At 48.4% G+C, this 21810-nt stretch overlaps 1 protein-coding gene across 3 annotated transcripts in view; it reads right to left on the bottom strand.

Moving 5' to 3' along the window:
* The window catches only part of USP48 (ubiquitin specific peptidase 48), a 36071-nt gene extending 14955 nt beyond the window's left edge, over positions 1-21116 (bottom strand). Inside the window, exons 1-16 of one of the 3 annotated variants that reach the window (XM_061600837.1) lie at positions 21041-21116; positions 20591-20744; positions 17692-17812; positions 16188-16344; positions 15480-15607; positions 14816-14940; positions 14597-14705; positions 12625-12758; positions 12225-12307; positions 10452-10631; positions 8236-8358; positions 7408-7557; positions 6033-6233; positions 4453-4567; positions 3960-4090; positions 3388-3456 (exon numbers count right to left, since the gene is read on the bottom strand). In XM_061600837.1, coding sequence (XP_061456821.1) covers positions 3388-3456; positions 3960-4090; positions 4453-4567; positions 6033-6233; positions 7408-7557; positions 8236-8358; positions 10452-10631; positions 12225-12307; positions 12625-12758; positions 14597-14705; positions 14816-14940; positions 15480-15607; positions 16188-16344; positions 17692-17812; positions 20591-20744; positions 21041-21062 — 2002 coding nt within the window. In that variant the 5' untranslated portion in view covers positions 21063-21116. The remainder of the gene's footprint in view (positions 1-3387; positions 3457-3959; positions 4091-4452; positions 4568-6032; positions 6234-7407; positions 7558-8235; positions 8359-10451; positions 10632-12224; positions 12308-12624; positions 12759-14596; positions 14706-14815; positions 14941-15479; positions 15608-16187; positions 16345-17691; positions 17813-20590; positions 20745-21040) is intronic. The other 2 variants (XM_061600838.1, XM_061600836.1) reach the window with 2 other exon arrangements.
* Between the last annotated feature and the right edge of the window lie 694 nt (positions 21117-21810).

Raw genomic sequence — 21810 nt, 5'->3', positions numbered from 1 at the left:
GGCAGCCGTGTCAGAGGACTGGCTTAAAAAAGAAAATACAACGAAACCAGCTTCTGACAAACTGTTTGCTAAGCTTCTGGGAACAGGGACTTCTCATTGCTAGACAGCAGTGGAGCAGGAAGGCGAATGTTTGTGGTGAAGGGCCACAGCTCAGGTGGCAGAGCATCCGCCTGGCGACGGCAGAAGGTCCCTGCTTCAATCCCCAACAGCAACATCTCCAGGGAGGGCTGGGTCATGTTCCCTGCCTGAAACCCCAGAGAGCTGCTGCCAGTCAGCAAAGAGCCTGTAGACAATTCTGAGCTGGATGGACCATGATAATTGTCTACTGCTTCCAAACTCCGAGGCAGAATATGCCTCCAAATACTAGCTTGGTATTTGGCCAGCTTGGGCTCCTGCCTGGAGGAAGGGTGGGATATATATCAAATAACAAATAAATAAATAAATAGTTGCCGGGATGGGTAAGTAGGAAAAGCCCAGTGAGAGAAGACCATCTTGACACACAGAAGGAAATGACGGTGGACCTGTCTGCTCGGACGTTCCCTTCAGCCTCCCTAGCTGAGTCTCCTGCTTTGAAGGGATTCTTTTACAGCATGTTTTAGTTACAGATGCTTATATTTTTTTGTTTTTGTCATTGGCCTTTTATACGTAACAACCATTTAGAAGCCTATTTTGGCATGAAGAGCACAAGAAGAGCCTGGTGGGTCAGACTAACGGCCCACCTAGTCCAATATCCTGTCCTCGCAGTGGCCGGCCAGACACCCTACAAGCAGGACCTGAGCACCACAGCAACTCTCCCTTCCTGCGGTTTCCAGCAAGGGGCATTCAGGAGCATGCTGCCTTTGACCACGGAGGCAGAGCATGGCCATCAGGGGTAACAGCCACCGACAGTCTGCTCCTCCATCAATTTATCTAAAAGCCATCTAAGTTGCTGGACATCACCACCTCCTGTGAGAGCAAGTTCTATAGTTTAATTCTGCAATGGGTGAAGAATTACTTTCTTTTGTATGTCCTGAACTTTCCAACATTCAGCTTCATTACATGTCTATGAGTTCTAATGTTATGAGGGAGAAAAACATTTTTCCATCTGCTTTTGCTATGCCATGCATAATTTTACACACTTCTGTCATGTTGCCTCCGATGTGCCTTTTCTCTACACAAAAAAAGCCCCAAATGCCACAACCTTCCCTCATGGGGAGTTGCTCTATCCCCTTCATCATCTTGGTTGCCCTTTTCTGAAACTTTCCCAGCTCTACAATATTTTTTGTTGTTGAGGTGAGGCAATCAGAACTGCATAACTGGATTAAGCAGTATATAAACTAACAACAACAATCACCCAGGTTCAATCTCTAAAAACATTCAAGGTAGTCTAGATCTGGCTAACCAGAGACCTTGCAGAGCTGCTGCCATAGAAGACTGGGCTAGCTGGGCCTTTAGTCTAACTCAGCCTAAAAGGAGCTTCACGCCCCCTCTGCGCCCACCCACCCCGCCCTGGCTCTTATTCTAGCTAGCAAGCATGGCAGCATCAGAGGCTCACAGGAGGAGGATCAGACGCTGAAAGCAAGCCAGGATCAGGACCTTCTTCCCACTGGACTGAGGGCTCCTTGCAGAGCACACCTCTTACTGCCCCTACTGCAGAGCAGGAAGCTTGCAAGGAGGCCATTGTACATGATTTGCTACTTGCTCCCTGCCTCTTTAACAAAGCTCCTGTCTAAGAAGTCTCTAAGGTTACAGGCCAATTATAAAGACGTAGCCAGCAATTAAGTGAGGGAGGAGAATATGCTTTTCTTTACCCTCCTATTCCAGGGAGGATCTAAGTAGCAGGAAATGGGTGTGCACTAAGCAGAGGCAAACCTGGCTGAAGAACCTGCAGTGCCTTGAAATCTGAGATGTGCACACACTCAGGCCTCCTTGGAATTCACTCACTGTGACGGCAGTGGCATCTACCTGAACACTCTCCCTACCCCTCTAATCATGCTCCAACTTCTTCAAATTACTTTCCTAAATGGTATACTCTATTTACTTCAAAATACATGTAACGGACACAATTATGCCTTATTAATCGCAACTGAGCTGTAAGAGAAAGGAGATAGGAGGTATTTGTATGCTTGTCTCTCTGGCTTTACATCTGCAGCCACATAAAACAGCCCAGCCTCTCACAGCCCCACACCACAGTCATTTCCTCTTCTACCACAGCTGATGGATTAAGCTGGGTAGCTTCAAAACCCTGGGAGGATTTAACTCTTACTACTGGCACCTTCGGTAGGGCCACAATTAACTCAATTAATTAACTCAATTAATCTACAGCCCAAAAATGGCTTTCATGTCATGCACAGGAATCCCTGTTGCACGTGCGGGTATCATCAGTGAAATCTGGGCTTCTTCCTTCAAGTTGTCCAGGCTGGGATGCAAACTGCAAACTCTCATACCGTTCCATCCCTTTCTGAACACTTCCTGCCCCACAAGTCACACTCTAACTGCAAAGCTGGAACACTGCTTTTTAAAGCAAAGAGAGGGGGAAAAATAAGGGTTTGCTGTGGTCCAGATGTCACAGATGACCAATTTCTGGCACCATCCCAGCTCTGCTGATCCACCAATCGTCCGCCAAAGATATTGCCCTGAGTCTAGGTGCCCACATACCAACTAGGTCAAATCCACACACTTGCAAGACCTGGATGAGAAATTCTTTTTTTCCCCTCCAAGGTTATAAAGGTACACATAAATTCCCAATTGAGATAAACATTTTTAAGAGCACAGAAAGATGAATCAGAAATTGTTGTTTAACCAGCTGAGCCATGGATGGGAGTTTGCAGAGGGAAAAAACACAGGCCCCTGTCTTGGCTGTTTGTTCATCCTCTCTTGAGGCTGTTAGACAGTGACTCAACTCCAACTCACTTTTGCTTTCAGGGCGCTGCTACCCAAATTGAGCCCCCTCCAAACACGTGGATCCTCTTCCTATGTCAAACTGACCAAAAGGACCAAGTTGCCTTGGGTTTACTTTAGCTCTCTAGAAGCACTGCATTGCAAGACAAGGTGGAAGGGGCAAGTGTCCCATGCCACAAACTGCTTGCCTGCCTTCCACCTTTGCAGGAAAGACCCAGCATGGTGTAGTGGTTCCAGCACTGGACTAGAACAGGGAGACCCAGGCTGAAGTCTCCACTAAGCCCTGAAAGCTCACTGGGTGGACCTTGGACAGCAGAAGCTTCCTTTCTCTCAACCAAACCTACCTTACAGGGCTGTTGTGAAGAGAAAGTCGCAGTGGGTGGGTGGCGAACTATGCATGCCACCCTAGGTTTATGGGAGGACAGGTGAGGCATAAAAGTAACAAACAGAAAGTGTGCCCCTCTGTGTATGCGTGCACCTCTACTGTCCCCCCCTCTGGCCACTCACCATGTGGGCAAACAATGTCCTCGTTGAACTTTAGGTCTTCTTCCTCTCGCTTTTCTGCACTGGATTCCTCTGGAAAGCAAGGAGGGAACAGACCCACAACAGTTAGAAGGTGGCAGCAGCAACAGTGGGCAAAGGGAAGCCTGGCAAAATTACTTTACTTCCACCCCCATTAGATGACAGTTCCAACAGCTGACTCTTGTTTCTCTTTGGGTCCCGCGTAAAAATTGTCTCTGGTCAGCATCCAGGTCCCACTGCTTGCCAGAGCAAGGATGGGACTCTGCAAATGGTGTTGGGACTACAACTCCCACAATCCCTGACCATGGGCCAGACTGGCTGGGGCTGATGGCAGCCGGAGTCCAACAGGCTCCCTCGTCTAGAAGTCTCAAACCCACACTCTAAGCAAAAACTAATTTCACGCCCAAGGACTCCTGTACGCAAGGAGCTGCGCACTTAAGATTTCACCAGCTCAGAGGAGGATAAGCTATGGGGGCTGTGGTGCGCAGGGGCCCTTCAGACAAACTCATTCCTTAGGGATTAACAGCGCTCGGGGGGGAGGCAGAGATGGGGGGTACCTTTGTTCTTTGCATCGCCGTTCATCCTGCCATTGCTTTGGTCTGCATCTTCATCTGGCTCATCCAGCTGCTCCAGGGCCAGCTGGCGCCAACTCCGCACGGACGACTTCCCCACCCAAAACCCATCGTTCCTGGGAGGAAGACGAGAGACCGTTCATAGCACTTGCTCTCTGCGCCTACGCTGGGCACAGCGCCACCAGCTGCATCATCGCGTACGGTCAGGGAGGGCAGAGTCTGGACCTCCCCATTGCTGCAGACCTCTTGTGGAAACACGTCTTTGCTGTGTTATGGTTTCCATGTTATTTTTGCATGCCGCTTAGGGATTCTTTACATATTAAGTGGCCCAGAAAGCCTTTTACATAAAAGAAAAGCAGCCATTAATTTCCTGGGGTGGCAGTAGGCCAGGCCATCTGCTCTCTTAGAAGGTCGCCAACCAACTACCACCAATGCCAACACCCCAGTCGCTCTGTGCCCTCGAAAAGGCCTTGCTTACCCCTTGATGGTCACTTTCAGCAAGTTGGAGACAGTTTTGTAGTCCTCATTGAGCTGGTTCTTCAACCGGAGGACTCTGCATCTCTCCACTACACACTCCCTGCAGAGCGCCTTGACTGAGGAAAGAGGAAAGGCCAAGCAAGAGGCCACCATCACCACCACCACCTCTTGGCACAATATTGCCTGCTTTATATTCCAAAGCCCCATTTCATACAGCATCCTTGCCGTTGGGAAACATTTATCAGACCCTCTAAACTTCCCCACTGGAACACGCAGTTGCCCTTTCTCCTGCCTGTAAAACCTGGAGACGTCACCACCCGCCCCTCGCCACCTCATCGCCCTACGAAAAAGGTGTCCGTTTCTATGCCAACTACAGCTTTCAGTGTATTGGGTGCCAATACTTTAGACCATCGTTCCTGAATTGGGCAAGGCACCTATAATTGTGGTATTTCATCACTGGCTGAAAACATTTCACCAAGCTTTTAGAGAAACCATTCAATTTGGTGGGTTGGTCATTTGTTGTGTATTTCAGGTTATATCCAACGTTAGCCCTGCTCAGAGTTGGTCCACCAAAATTAACAGACCTACATTAGCCACGTATATTAATTTCCATGGGCTTACTCCAAGTAGGACTAGCAATGGACACAACCTTTTATGAAGTTTTAATGAATTTATTGTACACGGCCACACTATTTAATGAGTTGGCAACTTAAACACAAATAAAATACTATCAGGAGGTCCATTCCACACAACCTAGGAAGCAGGCCTTTAGTGTAGTGGCACCTAGCCTTTGGAATCCCCTCCCCTTAAGTATCAGACAGGCGCCATCTCTGTTATCTTTTCGACACCTACTGAAGACCTTATGGTTTTGACTTTTAAGCAGAGATCTTATCTCAGTCTGTGTCTATGCTGGAATTGCTTTTTAATACGTTTTTAAAATCTTTTTTAAAAAAGATATTTTTAAAGATGTTTTGTTGTAATATGTTTTAAAGTCTGTTTTTATGATGTTCTAGAGTGTTTTCAGTGCTTTTGTTTGCCAGTCTGGGCTCCTACTGGGAGGGTGGGATATAAATCTAATAAATACAAATTGGGGATGGGCCAGGCGGTCTCCGACTGGGGGGGGAAGGAGAGAGGGACACCCCTCACCAGCTTCACGCTCAACTTTTTTGTGAATCAGCACCTCTCAGGTTTAGCAGTTTACATCTCAAGAGCCAGCCCTGAGAACGGCAGCTGGCAGGCAAGAGCGTGAGAGGAGGCGTGAAGGGGAAAAGGAGTCTGCCAGCCAGAGCGGAAAGCAGTTTATCAGTCGCAACAGGACTGCAAGAGAGAGAGCGTGCATTGGGGGGGGAGTGTTAACACAAACAGTATGCTGTGAAGGTAAACTCCGCCACCTGGAAAGCAACTGGGACAAGGTTTTTTTTGGAGAGGCGTACGACCATCACAGAGAAACTGGACCGCGAGGGGGCAAAAAAGTGGGAGAGGAGAGTGGAGGTGGAACCCAGCTGTCAGGGCTAGTGGCCCCTGAGCGCCTTCTAAGGTGTCTAAGCCCACTTTTAAAGCCAGCCAAGTGGCTCTGCTTACATGTCAGCCTGGGGCCTCCTCCGTATCTCTTGTAGAAGTAGTCGGCGACGTACTCAGAGACCCGCTTGACGGTCGGGATCTTGTCTGGGTGCAACTTGCCGTGGGCACACAAGCAGGCCGTGTTGTCAATGGGCTTGGGAGGAGTCGATTCGTCCAGCCACTGCTGCAGCCAGTCAAGAGAGACGAAGTCATAGGGGCAGCCTGGAAGGAGGGGGGGACAGGAGGGCCAGGGCAGGGCATGAGCGCCACAAGCCAGTGCCCCTCTCCGTCGACTCACCAAAACTTTGGCCTTGGCTTGCAAGGCTTAAAAAGGTCATATGCCTGCCCACCCACCCCGACCTCCAGTGAAACTCAGAAGGTAAAGCAAGAACCTTTGGCCCTCCTCCCATCGTCATCCCTAGCCACACTGGCTGGACAACTGATAGGAACTGCACTTCAGAAACATCCGGAGGAGGACCGAAGGATCCCTACCCCGACCTAAACAATGCCCCCCCCCAAAGTTTAAGCAATCTAACTTCTGCTTGGCAACAGAAAAAGATACTGGATCATATCCAAAGACGTCTGACTCGGGGCAGATCCACTGAAATTAATGGAGAAGGGCCGCAGAGCTCAGTGGCAGAGCCCCCACTTGGCATGCAGAAGGCCCCAGCTTCGCCCCCCACCAGCGTCTCCAGGTAGGGCTGGGGAAAGACTCTCGTCTGAAACCCTGCACAGCTGCTGCCAGCCAGTGCAGCAAAAACTGAGCTGGATGGAGCAGTGCTCTGACTCGCTGCAAGGCAGCTCCCTAAGTCAGTCATGCCCATTAACTTCCATGGGTCTACTCTGCATGGGACTAGCACTGGATACGACCCAGCAGGAAACATTTGAGGAGAACAAGGAGAAAGTTAACTGCGGTCCCCACGGCCCCAAGAGGACACCATATATTCAAACAGAGGCCTCCCCAGCTATTGGGAGGGTTACTGAAAAAGGTGCTCCGGCCACCTGAAGTGTAGTTACATCGCAACGTACACCCCCTCCCCAGCACAGGGCTCTGACTCCCCACTGCCGGCCGTACAGACAGCAACACCGAGGCTTCCTCAGAGTCCTCCCCTTCCACCCCTCAGCTGCAAGAGCCAAAGCAAAGCTGCTTTCTGTGCAGAAGGCGGCAAGACACACCTATGCATGCTACCTTCACGTAAGACAACTCCCTGCAGGTGAAAAGCTCACACAAGGGAGAAGGCCGGGTTAGAGCCACTCTTCCTGGTATACGCGGTGGTCACCCCCCCCCAATTTGCAGCTCATTTCCCCCACCTGCCTAGAACAGCCCCACTCCCAACAACATGCGGATTCTGCAATGGTGGCTTTAAAAAAAAAATGAACAGAAGATCTTACAGACCAGCTTTAGTGGGCAACTTCTGGTAGAGCTCCTTCACCTCTTCATGCTTGATCTTGCCCCTGGCCACGCTTTGCTTGCGCATCTCGGCCATTTCAGTGCACCACTCCTCAAACTTGCTGTTGTCCCGCTCTACAAGCTGCTGCAGGAAAGCTAGCCGATGGTTTGAAAGGGGGGAGGGTGCAGAATTAGTGTGAGGATTATGAACAGACCCCCCCCCGAGAAGGGAGTTCTTTACCCTAAGAGCAATTACACAGGTGCCCCTCAACAAAGTGAGACACTTGAGATAACCTAAGAATAGCCTGGCTGCTGGATCAGGCCACAGTGCAGCCTCCTGGTCTCACAGAGGCCCAGCAAATGCTCCCAAGGGAAGCCCACAAGCAGTATCTGCGCAGAAGAGCAACTCTCTCCCCACTTGCAAGCCCCAGCAATGGCCATTCAGAGGCACGCTGCCTCCGACAGGGGAGGGAGAGCATAGCTGTTGAGGCTAGTAAAGGCCACCCCACCCAGCCCAGACAACATTTTCCTGATTATTAGGTGGCTGGCTTCTTCTGGAGGACGATTCAGCTGATGAAGAGATTCTGTTAAAACCACCAAGGTATCTTACCAGCACAAAATACACTTCCCAAGCAACATCATCTAACACCCTGGATTCCGCCTCTGGCTGGCTGAATTTGGGGTAGAGAGAAAGATGCCCGGCATGTGCTGCTTAGCGTAGTAACTGCCACAGCGCATGGCACTTGCCAGACACAGGGGCCCACATGTACAGAGAGGGAAGAGAGGACAGGCAAAGACAGGCCAGCGTAAGAGACCCCACCTGCGGCTCCTCACCTGGGATTCTGATGCTCAACGACTTCTCCCGCGTCTGCAGCCTGTATACCAACATGTAGGCATTTCGAGAGCGGTAAACCCCCTTCCCGCACTTGGGCTTCCGAGTCTGAGATTTAGAAGGCTCTAGTGGAGAACAGAAGGCAAGCACTGGGGAATCCGTTCTCTTGCTGGAAGGGCAGAGTCTGGAATCCCCTTCTCCTGACTCTCCCACCGCAACCCAACAAAAACCCTTCTCTGGTCACAGAGGCTTCCCGTTGTCTGTACTGATGTTGCTCGTTTCTTCCTACTGAACAGGAAAGCCAACCTCTCCTTGCAGGAGAACAGCCAGCCCTTCAGGATTCACAACATTCAACCTGCATTTTAACATTATCCCACCCCAGAAACAGTTCTGCACAAGTTGAACGAAGAAGCCAGCGAAACTGCTTGCTACTGCAAATTGAGTTGTGCGATGGGGGTGGGGTGGGTCTGTACTAGAGAGTCTCAGTGAGAGCCAGTGTGGTGTAGTGGTTAAGAGTGCTGGACTAGGACCTGGGTTCAAATCCCCAACCAGCCATGAAGCTCACTGGTTACCATGAGCCAGTCACAGTCTCTCAGCCCAACCTAGCTGACGGCGTTATTGCAAGTAAGATTTTTTTTTTGGAGGGAGGAAGAATCAAATAAATCACCTTGACCTCCTTGGAAGAAGTTTTTTTCAAAAACAAATATATCCCACCCTCACTTCCAATAGGAATCCAGGGTGGCAAAACACATCACTATCTTTAAAAATCACTGTAAAAACAAATCACTTTCTCTCAGCCAATGATTTCAGGGTTGCCAGGAAGAGTATTTTTCAGGCATCAAATGTCTGGGTAATGCAAGAAGGTTTCTAAATTCCTCCTGAAAGCCAATGATGAGGGAGATAGAAACACTTCACCAGGGAGGCAATTTCACAAATGGGGAACCACCACCAATAAGGCCCCGTCACAGACCACCACCAAGTGGGTAAAATAAGCAGTTGGTGAATTAAATCTTTCTTTTGGGTCGGCAATTCGCTAAAAGCATCACACAGAAGGGATCACTATTGTTCACAGCACCAGCCTATCAGCCAATGTCCTTGCCTCCATCAGCACGTTTCCTTACAATGTGCAGATATCCCTGAATATTTCAGTTATGTGCCATTAGTATCATCTGCCAAGCACGTGAGGGAGGAGGGCAGGTGCCCCAGTGAGCAAAGCAAAGACTTAGAAGCAGTTGCTTCCAAAAATCTCGTGAGAGCCAGCAATCTGGGAATGGCAGGAGCACACCCTTCAGGAGACACAGGCCTGGCCAAACAGCAGTTGCGTAAACACGCTAATGGAGCAATTTCTTCTGGGAATAATTATACCAAGGCCCGAGAGGCTTTACTGCTGGTGGAACGGCATCCAAGTAGCTAAGCCACTGTTGGTCACAATGTACCAGACATATCCAGGTCGTCAAGGGTGTGCCAACCCAGAGAGCGCTCACAGCACAGAGTTGGGTGACCTTCTCCAATTGGTGGCCCTCCAGATGTTGTTGGACAACTCCCATAATTTCCTGGGCCTCAGCCATGAAGACTGAGGCTGATGGGAGCTATTAGATTCATTTGCTGTCCAATACCAAACATCTCTAGGTAGCTTATGTACACAAATAAAATACCACCAGCAAACAATAAAATTATCATCCAAAAAAGGATGTAACAGAAATGGCAATTAAGCACCACGATCATATTCTCTCAAATGCCTGGGAGAAGGGATACATTGAAAGAATGTCAGCACCAGGTGGGTCCTACGAAAGAGTGCATTACACAGACTGGGGTGGTGGTGCACCCAAAAAGGCCTTCCCTGTTGTCCCCACCCTTGGAAGCTCTCTCACTTGGAGAAAGGTCTGAGATGAATATACCTGGATCCTGCACTCATCAAGTTGGGAGAGGTATTCCGTTAGATATTGGGGTCCTGACCTGTATATAGCTTTGTAGGTGAAATCCAGCACTTTGTGAACTGGGCTCAAGCATGCACAGGCAGCCAGCATAGCTGTGCCCAAACCATTTAACTGGAGGGCCAGAGGGCTTCCCCCCGCCCGCCCCACTGTATGCCTGCTGCAAATGGTTGGCTCCCAATTGCCTAGGGACATTATGAATACAGGAGACAAAGCATGCTCTGCACATTTTATTGGGAAGAATGACGGCGCAGAGAGAAAACTTACAGACAGGAGGTTTTTACCTAGGTCTTCCTCTGCCCCCAGCTGCAGTTTTTTGCCCTCCATCTTTTCTATCTCTTCATCGTTAAACCGGTACCACTCTCCGGTCTGCGGGTCCTTCACATGAGCGATGTAGTGGCCGGAATATGCGCTCACGCCTCGGTGTATAAGAACTGCACTGAGCTCATAGACAAAGACGTTGGCTGGAATAAAACAGCAGAGTGGACTGAATCAGAGTTGTACAGCTGGAAGGGACCGATAAGGCCATCGAGTCCACCCTGCTGCTCAATACAAGAATCCAAATTAAAGCATCCCCAACAGGTGGTTGTCCAGCTGCCTCTTCAATACCTCCAGTGTTGGAGAGCTCACCACATTCCTACGTCATTGGTTCCATTGTTGTACCACTAACAGGAAGTTAGAGTTTTTCCTGAGGTTCAGCTGAAATCTGGCTTCCTGTAACTTGAGCCTATTATTCTGTGTCCTGCACTCTGGGATGATCGAGAAGAGATCTGGCCTTCCTCTGGGACAACTTTTCAAGTACTTGAAGAGACCCATCATATCTTTCCTCAGTCTTCTCTTCTGCAGGCTAAACATGCCCAGTTCTTTCAATCTCTCCTCATAAGGTTAAGTTTCTAGTCCCCTGATCATCCTCGCTGCCCTTCCAGTTTGTCTGCATCCTTCTTAAAGTGTGGTGTCAAGAACTGGACATGGTACTCAAGATGAGGCCTAACCAGTGCTGAACAGAGGGAAGCCAATACTTTATGCGATTTGGAAACTATATTTCTGTTAATGCAGCCTAAAATAGCATTTGCCTTTTTTGCAGCCACATCACACTGATTGACTAAGCCCCTGTGGCGTTTATGATGCCAACCACTCCATCCCTACCAAGATCACCCCTTTTTGTTTCAGTGGTGGCTGGTGCCCATTTGGACTGGTGGGGTAGAAAGCCAGGAGCCCAACAGTAGATACAGCCAGGGCTAGGGAGGCAGAGCCAGCTAATCTTAGTTTTGTCCCCATCCTCTTCCCTGCTGAGTTCTACAAGGGCAGCACTGAAGCGAAGGAGGAGACAGTGGCCGATAGGGCCAGTTGAGGGGATGGGTCTGCCTAAGTGGGAAGGCAGGCAGGTGGAGGCTGGCTGAGGGCAGCCTGAGGTTAGTGGGACAGTGCTCCATTTGCCGTAAAGGAGCAGTCTTCAGTACCCCACACCCCCAATAACAACCTGCTCCTTGGCTAAATAATACTGTAAATCTTATCCACAGATTTTGGGGGCAAAATCTGACATTGCAGGAAAACACAACTACTCCCCCGCCCCCCCACCCAGGGCTTCTGAAGGACCAAGTGAGCACAGAAGCAGTTACAGCTTCTTGTCCTTCCATTTTATAGAATTTTGTTTTTAAAAAACCATCTATGCCTGTAATAGCCTTTTATGATCTGCCCTGTGAGGTCTACCTGGAAGCGGGATATAAATATTTCAATTACACATTTTATTCCAGGAAATGAATCTGTCTACTGCAGGTAGCCAAGGTGCTGCTGGACTACAACTCATGCGCGCGCAAGAAGAGTCCTTCAACAGCTGTATTGGGCCAAAGGGGGCCCACCTCGCCCAGCATCTTGTCCTCACAGTGGCCAGCCAGACGCCTCTTCTGGGAAGCCTAAACGCCGGACCTGAGTGCAACGGAGGCAGGAAGCAGCCCTCTCCACGTCTCTTTTGTCCAGTGGCCAGGCGGGCTGCTGGGAGCTCAAGTCACAACTATGCCTGGAGGCCACCAGATTATCTCGCGTCACACACAGCTCACCTTTGTCTTCCATGAAGGGCACCATGTCCAGCAATTCTGAGAACTCAATGTAAGCATTCAGCTTCTTCTTGTGGCCTGTTTGCCTAAGGAAGAAAGCGAAATGCACAAGGTTAACTTTGGCAACTCACAGCGCACCCTTAACCAGAACTTTGGGACATGCATGTGGGTATCAGCCGAGAGCAGGTCCTTCAGTTGTCAGGTGGATTGTATTGGCGGGTGTGCCTTGAAGTCTAGAGACATGACTCCTGGGCTCCTGCTGGAGGAAGGGCGGGATACAAATTAAATAATAAATAAATATGACAGGGTCAGGCGGTGGCGGGTTTCTGAAGGGCAGGGATTTGACCACAGCAGCTTTGGAGGTTCCCACCCTGCGGCGCTGGAACGAAAGAAGCCCACTTGCCTATCAAACACGAAGCGCATGAGCTGCAGGTTGAGGGTGCAGGGAAGACTGAGGAGCCGGATCCTTCTGGTAGCGTTTTGCTTGCTCTGGCAGGTCTCACAGAAGTAGCGGTTATCCCCTTCCAACTTCTCCTCCTGGCCAGGGAAAAAAAGGAGAGGCAAAAGGCAAAGGTCAGCAGACTGCCTCGGGGGTGGGGTGGGCTGGAATCTAACCTATGTGAGCAACAGACCCTCTGGCACCAAAGTCCAAATTAGGACATGCAAAGAGATCCCCTCCCAGTACATGGGAAGAGCATGAAGGAGACTTAAGACCCCCCCTTCAGTGGGAATGGGCTCACTCTGGACAGCCTCTGCAGCTGGAGATCTGAATCAGGAGGGCTGTGCTAGGTCTTCAAAGCTAGGAACAAACTGTCCATCTCTAAGAAGAGCCAAGAAGAGGAAGGGGGCAGGAGAAAGGGCACCTTCAGGCCATTTCTCCTGCCTCCCTCTGCAAGACAAGATGGTTTCAGGGAAGGTATGCAATGCCTTCTGGAATATGATTACTGTCCCCAAATCAGAGCCATCTGTGACGGGAGTAATCAGGGCCTCTAACTATGGTTGCAGGGCACGCTTCAAACTAAATGTGTATGAATAGGCTTTTATGGGTGTTAAGTAGTGCCTCTGCAAGTCATCTGACGCCGAAGCTATCTCTGTGGATTGTTTCTTCCAAAGATTAACACACTAGCAGACACAGTCTACTCAACCTCCAGATATCATGAAGGCACTCAATTTGCTATCTACCTAAATGAAAAAAATCACTGTTCTGTTTCACTGCTATAAGACAGACATGCAAAACGCTACTGTCATGAATCAAGAGACACTCTCCCAAGCATTCCAGTCCAGTAACCCTATGAGTTTTCACAGAGACAGAAGGCCTGCTGATTCTTCAGTTAACACAGCTAGGCACATTACAATCTACAAAGGCTCCAACATTGGAAACACTCAGAATCCTTAACATCATTTGGATTCATTTATTTAAATAAAGTGCTGTACTAGATGGGCCTCTGGCCTGATCCAGCAGCTGGGCTCTTATATGTTCTTATTTAGCACATTTCCTAATCACTTTATATTCAAAAAACTTAAAACAAAAATTAAATCACAGTATATTAATAATCACATGTGAACCTATTAAAAAGATCATGATATCGTTCCAAATTTGACAGCAACCAGGCCAGGATAATCCTTCTGGGAAGCCCTGTTGAAATTTTAAGAAGTCTCCAATAGGCACTGAAATCCCAGAAGAGTTGATGCAGAAATTAAGGCCATGTTTAGGGCATGAAGATCTACCCCCTCTATTCAGTTCTCCAAAGAAACAAGTTCAATGTAAAGCCAACAGCAACTACTAAAAACCAGGGCTGTGGAGCTGGTACGCCAAACCTTCAACTCCTCTATTTTTCTACTGTCCGACTCTGACTCCACCCAAAATTGTTTCCGACTCCACAGCCCTGGAAAGGGCTGTAAATGTCTTTTTAAATTGGAAGCTCTCATAGGAGCATTTTTATCGCTGCCTGAATATGCGCTGATCTTGGCATATGGCACCTGGCTGGCCACTGTGAGAACAGGATGCTGGACTAGATGGGCCACTGGCCTGATCCAGCAGGCTCTTCTTATGTTCTTATGGCATCACAGCATTTGTCTTCATCTGGGTCCTGTGTCATACACTGACACACAAAATGTTTTCCATCTTGAGTTCTGGTGAAATGCTCAACTACAGCTGACTTCATGGGAAGCTTCTTTGACATTTTGAATTTATATTTTAAAAAAATTGTCAATCAACATTTATTTTGAAGCCGGAGTCGGAACATTTCTACCAACTCCGACTCCACCCAAAATTGCTTCCGACTCCAACTCCACAGCCCTGCTAAAAAATCAGCCCGAAACCTTAATAACCAGCATAAAAGCCACAGAATGAGTTGACAAGGAAGAGCAGGTACCTTCAAAAACTCTGTGATGCAGTCCGACAGCTGCTTGTGACCTTGGATATTTAACTCAAGCTCATAAAATTTTGATATAAGTTTGGACTCTCTGCCACACTGGTTGCAACTGAAAAAAACCATAAAAGACCACTAGGAGAAGAATTACTTCCTTGGAAGCAGCAACATGCAGAACACTCAAAGACAAACCTCCAAACAGCTAAGAGGAGGGAGACTTACACCGTGACATATGCGTATTCTCCGCAAAACTGCTTCTGGACGATATCTCGCACATCTGGATTTTTCTGTGATGACAGGGTATCCTCCAACAGTGACATGAACAGCTTGGAAAACTCCTGCGCATCCTAGGAGACCAGCACAGGTTGCAAAAACAGAATCAACAACAAAAACAAACAGGGAAATTGACACAAAGAGATGCCATTTTAGTTCTTTGAGGATATGTAGCTCTTTCAAAGAGAGAATTCCCTCCACACCCCTTCATTGCCCTGATTTATTTATTTATTTGATTTACATTTATTTATTTATTATTTGATATAAACAATTCTTCCCAGTAGGAGCTCAGGGCAGCAAACAAAAGCACTAAAACCACTCTAAAACATCATAAAAACAGACTTTAAAATATATTACTACAAAACATCCCTTAAAACATATTAAAACAAAACATCTTTAAAAATAATGTAGTTTCAGGGCTGGCCCTCTGTTTCAGCCACACACGAGGAAGCACGGAAGGGGAGCACTCTCTTCAGCTGGGTAAACACCCCTGGTTTACCTCAGCTAGGGAGCTGTGGCTTTAGCATTACAGGTGGCACGTGGTTTGATGCAGCCACTTCCCATAGGACAGCAACACAAAATATGTGCGTGCACCCACCCACCCGAACGTTACCTGTTGCTGACCTGTGTCCAAACCCAGCGCTTTAACAAACCCTGACGGATCAATGTAACGCCTCTTGCTGTTCTGCAGCAAAGCAAACAAGTACTGGAGGTGTTCACAAATGGTCTGAGGCTCGTAATCTAGCAAAAGGCAAAAGGATTCCTTAAAGGGAGATTTACCCACCATGACATGCACTCATTCCTATCAATGGAAGGGGAGGGATTTGGCTGTGTTAGGAAAAAACCCTCTCTGCTTTTTGCACAATAGAACCAATATATACACTGAAGCATCCATCTGCGACAGGAACATTCACAAAATGTGCCATTCTAAATGGCTGTAACAAAAACCAAACCTTTTCAGAAAGATAAATCTTCCCTTTATTTAGATTTCCTTTCTGCCTTGGGCCCTGCTGTTGCTTAGATACTCTGGCGCTCATGAGAAATTCACTGTGGCCTCTAGAGGTTTCACTGCCTGTGTTAGGAACTCACTGCATGATCTTCAGCAAAACTCTCCTCCCTCAAAACTCTGCCCCTTATCTGTAAACTGGGAACAACTGCCCAGGCAGCACTACTGAAATCTGAAGAGCATGAAGCAGTTTGGCAATTAACCACCATGACACACACATGTGGTCAACAGTAGCAGCCTCAAAAATGGACAAAGGCTAGCCAGAGCAATCAAAAGCCTATGTCTATGTGTTGGGGGTGGAGTCTTCCTACTGACCTTTGTCTGACGGGGTGCCCTCTGCGGTCACGTATTCAGTGCGGGTGATTGGACACAAGTAGAGTGCCTGGCGGAGCTCCAAATTCAAGAACCACATTTGTAGGAAAGTGTTGACGTAGCAGGTGGCCCCCAGGTTTGTGAGGCCTACGAATGCATTCTGTTTTTGTGGGGGGATGGGAAACACAACAGAAGTGTCATCAAGTATGCCACAAGGGGCAGCCTTCCCCAATCTGATGCCCTCAGGTGATTTATTTATTGTACTTATTGAAATTATCCATAAAAGCAAGTAATTCAAAACTTTAACAAGAGAATGAAAACAGTAGAAAACTGAAACAATTAAATCACGTCAACGTCTACTTGTTTGCATTAACTTGTCTAAACAGAATTTTTAAAGCAGGTGCTGAAAAGAATACAGCTATTTGTTTTTTTAAAATACAGCAATTGTAGCTTTGGGGCTACAACTGCCACCTGCCCCAGCATCATCATACAGCCAAGCTGTCTGGGGCTACTGGAGGGAGCAGCAGTCCAAAAACTTCTGGAGGGCACAAGGTCTGCAAGCCATCAAGCGGTTGGGTAGCCAGCTGCTGTAGAGAGGCCTTCTCAAGATTACTTACGTTTTAATTTACTTTTCTTATATTTATATCCTGCCTTTCTTTCATCAAGGAACCCAAGGTGGCATACATGTGGCCTCCCATGCAGGCATTGACCAGGCCCAGACCTGCTTAGCTTCAGCAGGGTGGTGGCCTCATGCACTTTCAGATCATAATCTAGGATACCCTCCACACTCACTGCACTTAGCCAGTGGAACTGCTCTGGGCTGGAAGGCTGGTTTTGTAGGAGTTTATAGCAGGGATGGGGAACATCTCTGGCCTTCCATGTATTGTTGGACTCCAGCTTCCAGCAGCCTCAGCAAGAACGGCCAATGGTCAGGGATGATGGGAATTGGAGTCTAGCAAACACCTGGGCAGGGCACAGATGTTCCCCTCTCCTGGTTCACAGGAAGATCCATCGTTCCTCTGTAACCATTTTAAACACATTTCTACCCTGCCTTTGCACAAAATGCCCAAGGTGCTACCATGTAAACAAGCAAACCAGAATAGCACAAAATAAAATCAAAGCAACACTGCTTAAAAAAGGCGTGAGTCAGAAACACCAAATTATTTTTAGAGGTTTCCTAGTACACAGGATGGCTCACAGTTTTACATCCAAGGATGCCTTTCTTGCAACAGGATGGAACAGCCAGGTAAGGCTTCACCTGCACCCATAATTGCCCTGTGCCTCTTTTTAACAGCTACTCTGAGGAACTGGCAAAGGGATCTTCCAGCATTCATGAAACAACGTTTACCAGTTTGGACACAATAGCCCAGGTCTTGTGGAGTCATGGCAATTTCAGCCTCTCCATACTGGGCCTTAAAAACCAAACTCAAATTGAGGATGCCTCTCAGGAAACGAATCCCCCCCCTTTATGCTTCAGAGCTTATGCCAGAAGACCACAACGGTGTACCTTTTTTCTCCTCTCAAAGTTTGGATCGTCGATTTTATGAAAAGTGTTTTCGTCTATCTCCCCTAGCCAAATGTGCTCACCGATACCCACCAGGCAGTTTGGGTTTCCTCTGCAGTTTCTCCTGTAAAAAGCAAAAGCAGCAAGATGGGGCCCAGTATTCTGAAGAGACTGCCTCCTCCTCCTCGCATTTCTATCCCATCCTCATCTCTAAGGCCAACCAAGATTGCCCCTTGCTAATGCCACCTGCATGGCTCCCAGCACCCCTCTCCTACAAGGATGGGTTACGAGAAGCCCCACAGGCTGCACCAAGCACAGAGGAATCCTGGAGCAGCTGCAGATGGCTCCAACGCTCCCTGATGCCCTTCTTCCTCTCCTCTTTCCCTCCTGCCAATTAGGTTGCATTTCCAGCATCATCCAGCTATCAGCTTTAGTGACGTTTTGCAGAAAAAGGGATTACAAATCAGAACGTTAAAAGGCATTAAAGAACACAGGTAGAGGTGGCAAGAATCTCTATTCCAGATGCAGCCACTAACTCAACTCCTTTGTCAGGTGAAACTGAGGTTCACTGGCACCACAAGCCATTACTCTATGAGGCGGTTGTTTACATCGGGGCTCTCCCTTGCTCCCACCACAGAGAATAAGTTTCAACTTTTGACTCTGCCCTTTAACCTCCATCCTAATTCAAACAAAGACTAAGCACAGGTAATTCCATCTCTCACCTTTGAGCTGCTCTCCATTTCTGGAGCACCTACTTTTAATGAGGTGCTGTACAGTAATCAAATGAGAGACAGACCCCCTCCCCCTTAGGCTTATAATCTCAAACATTAAACATAGAACAGAAGGAGAGAAAAAACCAGACGAAAGAAAACAGTTCTGAAAACTACAAAGACAAGTTTTTCCAATATGCATTTAAATCCACCTGGAGCCCCTGGACTCATCTTTCCCCTGAAGAAACTGTTCCCTTGCCCGTTGTCTATACTGCAAAAGCCTTGGAGCAGAAGTCTGTTTCCTGGGAAAGCTGGATTTTGTACATTATTCTGAAAAAGCCATTTAGCTTAAGGTACATTATTAAGAACAATATGTACGCATATACACAAATACAGGTGGTTCCCATAATGTCACCACTCTCTAAAGTCACCAAGAAGCCAGGATATTGGGATGCTGGCAGGCTTGATTCTCAACAGCTAGACAGTACTACTCACTCCTATGGCATGAAAATAAAATCCCTACAGCTGGGGAATCAGCTTCCATGCAAGGCCAAGCCCTTGCCAACAGGGATCCAGCTGCAAGTAGATCCCCCCCTTACCTCGCATCATACACCTACCACACAGCAAAGAGAGGGACTTTTAACCTATGTAAGTTTCTTTCAAAAATTACAACACATTTAAGAACATAAGAAGAGCCTTGTAGCAGGATCAGGCCAATGGCCCACCTGGTCCAGCATCCTGTTCTCATGGCAGCCAAACAATGTCTATGGGAAGTCCCAAAGCAGGATGTTACAGCATATGGATCTCTCTGTTGTGTCATACAACAATTTCCATTGTGAGACATGTAACAAGCATAAACAACAACAATGACGATGACAGAAACACAGGAAGTTGCCTTAAGAGTCAGATCCTCAGTCCATCTAGTTCAGTGTCATTTACATCAGGGGTTCCAAAACTGTGGTTTGTGGACCAGCAGCAGTCCGCAAGCTTAATCTGGGTGGTCTGCGACACATCTGTGGATTTGCGGTTGAGGATGGGACACACTGACTTCACTGAATGTTCATATTGATTTTTAATTTATTCTTATCGCTTCTTTTGTTTCTTACATTGCATTTCGTTCTATTTCTTGGAGAGTGTCATATTTTGGACACATAATGAAAAGGCATGATTCACTAGAAAAGACAACAATGCTTTGAAAAAAAGTCAGGAGCAGGAAAAGAGGAAGACCAAACAAGAGATGGATTGATTCCATAAAGGAAGCCTCAGACCCGAACCTACAAGATCTGAACAAGGTGGTTTACAACAGATGCTATTGGAGGTTGCTGATTCAAAAGGTTGCCATAAATTGTAATCTACTTGAAGGCACATAACAATAACAATACATTTCTTGTATTACAGTTTGAGTTCTGCGGACTTATAATTGCTACAACAAGCAGAAATATCGTTCAGTGGCCCACCAAGACACTCAGGAACTTTTAAGTGGCCCATGGGAGAAAAAAGTATGGGAACCCCTGGTCTACTCTGACTGGCAGCAACTCTCAAAGACTGCAGACAGCAAGGGTGCAGTTGTCTGGGGGGTGCCTTAGACTCCTAACTTTTTTGGGAGCAGGGTCCCTGTCTCCAGCATCTTATGAGCCAATCAGCATGCATGGGGAATGTGTTAGCCACTGAGGAGAGTCTTCTAAAATGTTCCCTTGTCCTTTCCTGCTGTCTGCACCCCATCAGAGTGAAAGGAAGTAAGTCAGCCACTGAGAAGTCTCTTTTCAGTAGCTAAGACTCTCCCCTTTCATGCTTATTAGCTCCTAGATACATCAGTTGTTGTGGAAGAAGGCATGAACAAGGATTCCATTCTCTACCTAACAACAAACAAACGAACAAACATGCAGCGTGGCTGTGACTATCATGAAGGGTCCCTGTACTTCTGAATTCGCCACTGCACTACTGGGCCAGACAGAGACCCTTCCCCAGCCCTACCAGAAGACGCTGCCAGGGACTGAACGCGAGACCTTCTGCGTGCAAAGAAGGTGCTCTAACACCTGAGCCGCAGTGCTTCCGCGCACAGGGGGAATGAGAGCGGCCTTTGGGGAGGGGGACGGGTGGAAGGGGCAGGCACCCTTGCGGTGGCCTTGGGACCCCGGCCAATGCCCAAACGGGTCAGCCTCTGGCGCCCCCATCCCACTCCCCTCGCGCACCTGCAGGCTCCGCGCTGACAGGGCTCCAGGCCGACGCGATAGGCCGCCTCGATGTGCTCCTGCGTGACGGCCTCGGGCGGCACCGTCTCGGTCCAGCGCCAGGCCGCCTTCTCTAGCTGCAGCCGCGGCGCCATCCCGGGCCCAGCCCGAGGACCTGGAGAGGGAAGAAGGGGGGAATAGGGAGGCAAACCCGGAAGCGGAAAGCGAACCGGACGGCCCTGGAAACGGAAACGGGGCGATCCCGGTTCCGGCTCCTCCCCGTCCTCCCGATGCACGACGCGGGCCCAAGCAGGTCGCGCCCTGTTAAGGGCTCTAGCTCGTCGCCGGCCTGTGACGCCAGGCGCCAACGCGGTGGCGTCACGGCGCCAGAGCTCAAGGGGAAAGGGTGTGGTTAGGAGGCGGCGGCTTCGGGCAGATTGGCTGTTTTCCAATCCGAGCAGGCGGGGTTACCTTTAAAGGCCGTCGGTGACATCTCCCTCGTCTCAACCAGGCTTTTCCCTCCACCACCACCTTGGCTCCGCCCCCTATTTGAGGGTGGAGGGCGTGACGTATGTGTCCAGAGGGAGGGGGAGTTTAAAAAAAAGAAAGTAAAAACTCTGGCGAAGGACGTTAATTTGCTGCGCGTGCGCAGTCTTTCATCTCCTTTCGAGTGTGCCTGCCTCCCGTCACGGGTAGGGTCAAGATTACCCACAACGCATTGCAGTTACCTCGGAAATGTTCTTTTAAAAAACGAAAGGAAAATTTCCCTTTTTTCTCTTGTTAGAAGAAAAAGGAAAAGGGAATTATTAAAAAGCAAATTCCTGAGGCAACCATTCCCCCACATGAAGAAGGTGGCCATTTGGCCCTGTTCTCTTCACTAGGTTGGTTTTCACACAGGGTTCACTCACTTGTTTCCCCCCCCCTCTACATTTTATTATATGTGTTATTTATATTTAGATGCTGCCATTTCACAAAGTACCAGGGCAGTGCACAGCAATATAGAAACATAAACATAAAAAATACAAATAATCATTACAATGACTGGCTAACTGAATAGCTGTGGCGGCCTGCCTGCATAAAAAGGCTTTCAAGAGACGCCTGGAAGTCAAAAGTGAGAGGGTGCCTGCCGCATCTCTGCTGGAAGAGGGAGAATAACTGGACAGAGATGGCAGGAGAATTAGGAGATAAGAAAAGGTAGTATGCTTCAGTATGTACTGCCTTCAAGTCGATTCCGACTTAGG

This window comes from Rhineura floridana, chromosome 18, assembly GCF_030035675.1.
Source record: "Rhineura floridana isolate rRhiFlo1 chromosome 18, rRhiFlo1.hap2, whole genome shotgun sequence".
Taxonomy (NCBI): domain Eukaryota; kingdom Metazoa; phylum Chordata; class Lepidosauria; order Squamata; family Rhineuridae; genus Rhineura; species Rhineura floridana.
This window is presented reverse-complemented; position numbering and strand designations above follow the sequence as displayed.